General features: G+C 47.1%; 1 protein-coding gene across 1 annotated transcript; it reads right to left on the bottom strand.

The window, feature by feature from the left end:
- Window positions 1–3,719: 3,719 nt before the first annotated feature.
- On the bottom strand, window positions 3,720–5,271 carry FGF21 (fibroblast growth factor 21). Its single transcript, XM_019658194.1, has 3 exons — window positions 4,882–5,271; window positions 4,694–4,797; window positions 3,720–4,103 (listed from the first exon to the last, which is right to left on the bottom strand). Exons 1-3 carry the CDS (start codon window positions 5,111–5,113, stop codon window positions 3,813–3,815), a joined length of 627 nt encoding a protein of 208 aa, XP_019513739.1. The 5' UTR covers window positions 5,114–5,271; the 3' UTR covers window positions 3,720–3,812.
- Window positions 5,272–9,111: the final 3,840 nt, after the last annotated feature.

Below are 9,111 nucleotides of genomic sequence, written 5' to 3'. Positions count from 1 at the left end.
TTGCATAGTAATGAGAATATGCTCAATACTATTGAACCGTACACTGAAAAAATGGTTATGATGGTACGTTTTATGTTGTATGTATTTGGTTCTAATTTTTAAAAAAGATCTTGAACGATCATTTTTCTCTGACAGTTCTATGCTAAAGTTGTGGGGTGGGGCAGGGCCATCCATCTTGTTCAGTGTATCTGCTGGCTCATGCCACGTGCCTAGTTCCCTGGTAAATTTTGTGACTTTGGAGTATGAACTCATTCAAGATTTCCTCTGTGATATCTGGGATGAGTGGCACCTCTCCAGAAAGAGAGAAGTTTGCTTTGGCCAGAAGCCCTGGGATATCACTAGTCCAACTGTTATTCCATCAAGTTCTCAGCTTGGGCATGCCTCAGCCACCCAGTTTGATTTTATAACCATTCCACGTGAGACTGGTCCGACGGTTACACAACTTTCAGTAGAGAATCATTTTTTTTCCCATCCAGAGTCCAAGCAGAAACAGGATCTCCCTGAAGTTTTCTTAGTGCAGTTTGGTGGAGTTTTGTTTTGTTTTGTTATTGTGTTAAGATACACATAACATAACGTTTACCATTTTAACCATTTTTGAGTGTGCATTTCAGTGGCATTAAATGCATTCACATTGCTGTGCAACCAGCACCATCATCCATCACCAGAACTTTTTCATCATCCCAAATTGAAACTCTGTACCCATTAAACAATTTCCCATCCCCTTCTTCCCCCAGCCCTCGGCACCCACTTCTTGTCCCTATGAATTTGCCTATTCTAGGTACTTCTTATAAATGGAATCGTACAGTGTCTGTCCTTGTGTGTCTGCCCTCTTTCATTTAGCAAAATGTTTTTAAGTTTCATCCATGTTGTAACACGTGTCAGAACCTCTCTCCTTTTTAAGGTGGAATGGTATTCGTGGTATTTTAAACACCAGGATTTCACTGAAGTTGTGGCCCTTGAGCTTCACCTTGAGAAACACATTTCTCTCTCACAGGAAACGGCACCCAGTTCACATTTTCCACTCTGAGTTTCACTTCTTTCTTATATTTTCTTCTTCCCTCCTGCACCCCCTTCTTCTATGACCTTCCCTTTTCCCTTCTCTTTCTTTCCCTCTCTTTCTTTCTTTCTTTTTCTTTCTTTCTTTCTTTCTTTTTTTCTTTCTTTCTTTCTTTCTCTCTCTCTCTCTCTCTCTCTCTCTCTCTCTCTCTCTCTCCTTCTTCTTCTTCTTCTTCTATTTTTTTTTGGGGTGGAGGCCTGGAGATTTCTNTTTCTCTCTCTCTCTCTCTCTCTCTCTCTCTCTCTCTCTCTCTCTCTCTCCTTCTTCTTCTTCTTCTTCTATTTTTTTTTGGGGTGGAGGCCTGGAGATTTCTCTTTCTTCTTAAAAGCTGATTAATGCATTTAGAAGAGGCTACAGCATGATTTTTTTTTTTGCAGGAGTAACTTTAACTTGATATAATTTTGAACTTATAGAAAACTTTCAAGCCTTGTACGAAGAACTCCATATATATCCTTTGCCTAGGTTCCCTCAGTTATCGCTATTCCTGCCCCCATTTGCTCTATCATTCATTCTCTATCTCTATATATTATTATATATTTACATTTCCAGAAATGTTTGAGAAAACATTGGTGATACCATGCCCTGTTATCCCTAAATACTTCAGTGTGTATTTGCTAAGAACAAGGACATTTTTAAAAATAATCACGATACAATGGTACAGAAAATTTAACATGGATCAATTACTATCTAATGTACAGACTGCATTCAGATGTCATCGAGAGTCTTGCAAATGTCCAGGATAGAAAATGATTTGCTCAACAAACTGCATTTCATTGTGCCCTCTCTCTGGCCTCCATCCATCTAAACAATTCCTCTGTGTTTCTCTTTCTTGACCTTGACATTTTCTAAGAGTCAAGGCCAGTTGCTTTGCAGCAGATGCCTTGGTTGGAATTTGTTTGATGTCACCTCACTGTTAGATTCAGGTTAGGCAGCACAGTTTCTTAGTCTTTCTACATCCCGTCCACCAGAAAAAAACAAAAAAACAAACCTACTTGTGTAGAAAAAGCAGAATAGAACAAGTTCACAAAGAACATCTTCCACAAAACCAGCTGAATGTGGAGCCCCAGGAACCCCAAAATTTAAGTGGGTGGGGCCAAACCAGTACCAGCACAGGATGAAAAGGAAACTGGCAAAGTTACTGTAAAGGTTGAAATTCCCAACCAGTTCTCACCCCTGGAGGAGTGGTTGCCCTCACAGCTGAGGACAACAAAGGTCAAATCATGTGTGTATGACGTCAGAGGCTCCAATTAGCAGGTGACTATAGGAGGCTGCGGGAAGTTAGAAGATACTGGATGATCTCAGTCCTCAGGGATCTCAGAATTATTCAATAGGATCTTTTTTGGAAGGACAAAACTCCATACTTGAAAAAAATTATTATTAAAATATATTTGACATATAACATTGTGCAAACTTAAGGTGTATATCATGATAATTTGATATTTTGTGTAAAGTAGTATGATTGTCATTGTAGTGATGATTAGCACCTCTATCACGTAACATAATTGTCCTTTCTTTTCAGTGGTTGGACAAAGCTCCCCTCTTGTGAAAGAATGTCCTTGACAGTTGTTACACTCCAAAGTCCATGAGCACCTGGACAGAAGTATTGCGATCTTCCAGTCCTCATCCTGAGACCCAGGACTTCCAATCTCCAGCCCTTCCACCCTCAAACCAGATGTCTGAGCCCCCAGCACTTTGTCTCTCAGATTAGGGTGTCCAGGACCCTATTTCCCTGTTCTTCTGGGTCCCATGTGTCCAGATGTCCAGCCTTCTGATCCTTCAGTACCCAAGAGTGCCATTCTAGCATCAATAACACTCTCAGGATCCAAGAGTCCTTGCCCCAGCCTTGAGGACCAAAATGTTTTCCCATTCCTAGTGCTAAATGAACCCAGAAAACTACATTTTCCATGAGGCTGTGGCCCTGCAGAGTCATTAAAAACAATCCTTTGTGGGCTGGCTGAGTGGCGCATTGGTTAGGAGTTGGCTTAGGACGCCAGCTCTGAACAGCAGGGCCCTGGTTCGGATCTCACATGAGGGCCAGTGACGCGCTGAGCCCTCTACAGCTAAGATGGTGAACAATTGCTCGACCTGGAGCTGGGCTACCATGAGTCGCTGGTGACGGCACTGTAGGCTGCAGTGGGGCTGGCCCGCAGTGAGCGTGAGCTTTTGTAAGCCGCCATGAAGGGCTGCCCAATGGCCGTAGAGCGACTGTCTCACCCAGGAAGAGCACAATGATAATACCAACATGGGCCAGTGAAGCAACGTCCTCCACAACTAGACTAAAGAACAAAAGGACAACAACTTGTCTGTTCCCCTTCCCTGATTCCCCAACGCCGTTCCCCTCCCCTAGTTCCCCAATAAAATCTTAAAAAAAAAAAACCAATCCCTTGTTATTGAGGTACCTCTGAGAAATAGTTCCACAACACTAACATGAGATTGGGGGTGGAATGAGTAGGGATAAGTACTGTCCTGTCAAAGGGCAGGGATAATGCAGAGTCCTTCGGGACACCTTATTGGAGCAGAAAACAGGCCCAGGAGAAAGCTAGGATCTTTCTACAGCCTTATAGCAATGGAGGGGACAAGGGGGAGGGGCTTTGGAGGGTCAATGGGAGACAGGAAAGCAGATACCATTACCTCTCTCAAACACACACACTCTGATCACCTTCTCAGATTCTTTATTATTCCAAGTAAGAAAAATAAATAAGATAAATAACCCAATAAATTAAAGAGGAGACCCAACAATAAAGAGTTTGTGGCTTCAGGAAGTGTAGCTGGGGCTTTGGCCCGGCGAAGACCGCACCATGCTCAAGGGATCTGAGGAGCTCACATCAGGAGGTTCAGGGGCCAGGACCCTTGGATGCTCCAGGGGCTCTGGGCGATGCCCTGGCAGTGGCAGAAAGCGGGTGGGACCCTGGGAGACCAGGTTCCAAGACCGGGAGTTGTGGGGGGTCAGGCGGAGTGGGAGGCCTCGGGCCTCGGACTGGTAAACGTTGTACCCATCCTCAAGAAGCAGTTCCCGGAAGCTGCAGGCCACTGGGTCAAAGTAGAGCTGAGGGGACAAGAACAGAGATCAGAGCTACCTCCACATCTTCCTACTGCAGGACCCAGGGGTCCAGGTCTCCCACCCTTTAGGACACAAAACAACAAAATCTGGCTCCTCCTTTAACCCTCGGCAGTCCTGCAAGGTCCACCTTCCTGTCCCCACTTCACAAAGAGGAACATTCTAGCCCAAGGACCAGTCAAAGCTCTCCAAGGCCAAGCAGGGGAGTCTGGCTACTACCCAAGGTCATGGTCACTGTACAGGCCATGGGTTCCCAGAGCAACCCTGTACCCAGCATAAGCCAGACACGTAGAAACCCGTGGGGTCAGCAAGGGTTATGAGACACAGGACTCTGTCTCTGAGGTCATTCTGCCATTCATTGAATTGGAGCCAGTGGTGCCCTACCTGAGCCTCAGTTTCTCTTCTTGAAAACATTGGTAACAACAGGCCCCACCTCCACAGGCTGCAGTGAGGTTAGGCCATGCAGAGAACCCAGAACCAAGACTGACCCGGGCCACAGGTGCCAGATGTGGTACTCCAGATGGTGAATATGATGGGAGGAAGGATAAAGTGTGAGGAGGGGTGTTCTGGGAACTCACCGATCCATACAGTGTCCCATCTGGCCTCTGGCACAGGAACCTGGATGTCTTGACTCCCAAAACTAGAATTACACCTGGCTTCAGGGCTTTGAGCTCCAACAAACCTGAAGGGAGAAAGTGGTCAGAGACTCAGAGGGCCTTTTCCCAGTCCCTCCTCCATTAGGACCAGATCTTGCCCCTGTACTCACTTTCGGGGCTCTGGGGGGCAGCCCCCACCACTGTGCCATCAGCCCTGATCTCCAGATGGGCCTCTGTCTCCTGGGCGTCATCTGTGTAGAGGTACCGTTGACGGACTTGGTTCCCAAATTGGAGGAGGGGGCTGGAGTCTGGGATGGGGTATGCCTGGCAGGCTCCCAGCAAGACAGTGAGCACAAGGACCCACCATCCTAGGTGCTGGAACCTGGCCTTGTCCGAGCCCATCAATGGCTTACTTCAGGTGAAGTCTGAGGTCTGAAGTCTGGAGTCTAAAGAGCTGTATGGTCTAGGTTCTGTTTCAGCGCCTGCTTGTCCGGGAGAACAGATTCACAGATTACTGCTCAGGTAGCCCGAATGCACGTGGATTCCCAGCCAACAGAACAACCAAGTCCCTGGAGCAGAAGCTCCAGAATTTATACCCAGACAGAACCGCCCAATCGCTTTCCGCATACCTGACCTGTGATATTTGACCCACTTGGCAGGAGCAAAGATTCCACCGTGGCCAGGTCAGCCTGAACGCATGATGCAATCAGGGGGTCCTTCCAGCGTGGGGCCTGGACTCCTGGGTCTGAGAAAGGAGGGGCTGGAGACTTGGACTCCAGAGTCTGAGGGAGGAGGGGCTGGGGGCCTGTAAACCCATCTGCCTCCCTCACTGACTGATGCAGATTGTGTCCCATAACTGGAATTTCGGCATCCCACCTGAATTGCTAGGTTTCTGGGGGTCAGACACTGAGGTTCCTGGATCATCAGGAAAGCAGCAAGTGCCACATGGCCAAAGTGTCCTTCACAGGGACACAGTGCCCTGGCCTGAAAGCCTCTCACTTGGCTTGGAGCCAACCTCTAATCTCAACCTCACCAAACCCTGCCCAGGTGCTCCTATGCCAAATGTCCGGGCCACTTCCTCCTCTCTGATGCAATCCTTGTGTCTTTCACAGGAGAAATTGATTTGGGAGAGTCTCCTTACTATAGGAATTTTAAGTCTCTTTTCCTAGTTTCTTAGCTCCCTTGTCCATGGTTTTAATAACTTTTTAAATCAGTTTCTTTTCTTTCTTTTTTCTTTTCTTTTTTTTTAGCTGAGCCATTCTGCCGCCTGTTGGCAGCTCAGCTTGGGCCAGGACTTGAACCACTGTTGCTCAGAGCTCACACTCTTGAGGAAGCTCTTAACCAACTGAGCCACTCGGCCGGCCCTAAATCAGTTTCTGAATCCTAAGATTTGCTCCTAGCCTGAATCATACAATAGAATGTCTCTCACCCCTGCTTCAGATAATTACCCAGAAACCTGTGATATAAGCTTGTTGATTGTAATCATTGTGGCCCAGCATTCTCTCCAGGCTATCCTGGATTCAACTCCTGGGTAAACAATGCCACCTGAATAACTAGTTAGAAACCAGAGGAAAAAGCCACAGACCCCATGAAGCTAAATGGACTTTCACCCTGTGTCAGTAGCTTTGAGTCCTGCTCCTTGGGTCAACGCTTTTAATCTTTTTTTTTTTTTTAAGATTTTTATTGGGGAATTGGGGGAAGGGGAACAGACAAGTTGCTGTCCTTTTGTTCTTCAGTCTATTTGTGGAGGACGTTGCTTCACTGGCCCAAGTTGGCACTATCATTGCGCTCTTCCCGGGGAAGGCAGATCAGTTGCCAGCTTCTGGACGGCCGCTCACTGTGGCTGCTGGCTCCACAAGGTAGCCCATGGCAACCCACTGCAGCAGGGGCTGCAGGCTACACCGTCACTGGCGACTCACAGCAGCCCAGCTCCAGGTTGAGCTGTTGTTCAGCATCTTAGCTGTGGAGGGCAGTGTCACTGGCCCACATATGTGGGATCCGACCCGGTACCCTCTGGCGTCCCAAGCCAACTCTTAACCAACGCACCACTCGGCCAAACCTCATCCCCTCTGTTTTTTCGCCATCTTGCCGACTTCCTCTGGGAACCTCAGGCTGCCCTCCTTTTCCGCCTTGCTTTCCATTAACCTTTCACTAAGAGGCCACCTCTGAACCCACTTTTCTGGCTTGCATCTCTACGTCACCTTTTCTTTTGCCCAACCCAGTGGTCACCTCAGCTCGAAGGATCTCCTCAAGTCTCTTCCTTCTCTTCCTTAAAAGCACCCAAGATTTAGGGTCATTGTGGTCTTTCTTTGCTCACCTACGAATTTTAAAGAAATACCTGGGGCCAGCCGAGTGGCTCAGCTGGTTAACAGCTCACTTGGGAGCTCCAGCTCTGAGCAGCAGGGCTGCGGTTTGGATCCCACATTGAGGGTCAGTGACACTTGCCCTCTACAGCTAAGATGATGAACAACAGCTCAACCTGGAGCTGGGCTGCTGTGAGTCGCCGGCAACGGCGTAGGCTACAGCAGGGCTGCAGTGGGCTGCGGTGAGCTATGTGATTGGCTGGCAGCCAGCGTGAGCGGCCGGTAGCCGGTGTGAGCTACCGGGAGCCGCCGACCAGTGACCGGCGACCAATTTCCTCACCCGGGAAGAGCACAATGAGCATACCAACATGGGCCAGTGAAGCGATGTCCTCCACAACTAGACTGAAGAACAAAAACAGCAATTTGTCTACCTGTCTGTTCCCCTTCCCCGATTTCCCAACCCTGTTCCCCTCCCCCTAATTCCCCAATAAAATCTTTAAAAAAAAAAGAAATACCTAAAAGATTTTGAGCCATCCCCATTCCCTTTGTTCCAACTTCCCTAACAGTTATCACTAAGACCTTGGCCATCCATGGAACCATAATTGATGAGGGGTTCCTCAACTGGCAGGATGCAAAGAGCCAAGCACTCCACCCAGGGATACCAAGAATTGTCATAGGACACAGCCTATGGAGGAGTTCTACTTCTAAGTCTAAATCAAAGTGGTACCAGTACCCACCTAAGACCAGAGACGCCTGGCATCCTAAAGAAGGATCCTCTCAGCGGGGTGCTCCAGAGGATCCAAACTCAGACCTAACTATCTCCTAGAGGTATGTCTCCTAGGGGAAGTTTTGTCCTTGCCTATAAATTCTCCTTAGAGTCTCCCTTCTCTTGCAGAACATCATGGGAAATAAACCGGCAATCTCAATCCCATCAGACTCAGCACTCAGCTGCATCCTTAATCATTGGGAAAAATTTAATCCCGATAATCTAAAGAAAAAAATGTTTTGTCTTCTTTTGCAATGTAGTTTGGCCCCAGTACAAATTGGGTGACCAAGAAAGTTAGCCAATTAATGGAAGTTTAAACTATAATACTATTTTATAGTCAGATTTATTTTGTAGAAGGGAAGGCAAATGGTCAGAAATTCCATGTGTTCAGGCCTTTATGGCTTTCTATCGGGACCCCTCTATTCTGCAAGGTGGGAACTGGTACTCTCTTGTCTCTGCTGTTGGAGTCTCTCATAGGCTAATCACTGGCACCTGTGCTTGTATGCTGTCTGTGCTTCCTGCCAATCTGGGGCCTCTCTGAGGTCAACCTGGGCCTGTCTTTCTGAGGCCAATCTGCGGTGCCGGGCTGGTCAGAGACTGGGATTTGAACCCCAGCTCCTCATTTCAGTAGGACTTGGTTCTGTGAGTACTCTGGTTTACTTATTTGTTTTGCTGTGTTCTCCTCTAGTCTGTCCTCCCCCCCCCCTTTTTTTTCTTTTCTATTTGTGTCTTAGACACCAAGCTGATGGGGGAGCTCTGTATCTATACCTTCTGAGAGCCCCCTAGGTCGTATATTAACAAACTGGTCAACTCATAAGCCAATGAAGTTTTATTGTAATACAGCTTGGCCCATATACATTCTAAATTCTAAGAAAAGGTAGCCTCTCAATGGGTCTCTAAATTATACTATTTTTGAAGTTAAATTTGTCTTGTACACTAACTCTGTATTCAGAAACTTGGCAAATGTAAGTCTTGAAAGACTTTTCCAACTCTCAGTAACTTCCAAGATCTTGCAGAAAACCTGAAATGTAAACAAAGCTACTGATGCCTCCGCAGCCACTGCTGCTTAAGGCTGAGGTAACTGAAGAGAAAAACAGAGATACTTTTAAACCCAGAAGGCAAGCCTCCTCTAACCCCTCACCCTTGTTACAGCCTCCTTAAGAGTGTTAGGACAACTATGAGATCTTAGGTCCTAGGTCCTCTCTGCAATTGTTTGTTTGTTTGTTTGTTTAAATTGGGGAATTGGGGGAGGGGAACAGCGTTGGGGAATTGCGGAAGGGGAACAGAAAAGTTGCTGCCCTTTTGTTCTTCAGTCTAGTTGTGGAGGACGT

Source organism: Hipposideros armiger, unplaced genomic scaffold, assembly GCF_001890085.2.
Source record: "Hipposideros armiger isolate ML-2016 unplaced genomic scaffold, ASM189008v1 scaffold_283, whole genome shotgun sequence".
NCBI lineage: Eukaryota > Metazoa > Chordata > Mammalia > Chiroptera > Hipposideridae > Hipposideros > Hipposideros armiger.
This window is presented reverse-complemented; position numbering and strand designations above follow the sequence as displayed.

Bases quoted from the DNA above. Each gene is read 5' to 3' on its own strand.
- FGF21 (XM_019658194.1), bottom strand. From the start codon at position 5,113: ATGGGCTCGGACAAGGCCAGGTTCCAGCACCTAGGATGGTGGGTCCTT. The intron at 4,798-4,881 runs GTGAGTACAGGG...TTCTCCCTTCAG, and splicing joins TGCCCCCCAGAGCCCCGAAA to GTTTGTTGGAGCTCAAAGCC. The intron at 4,104-4,693 runs GTGAGTTCCCAG...TTGTCCCCTCAG, and splicing joins ATGGGACACTGTATGGATCG to CTCTACTTTGACCCAGTGGC.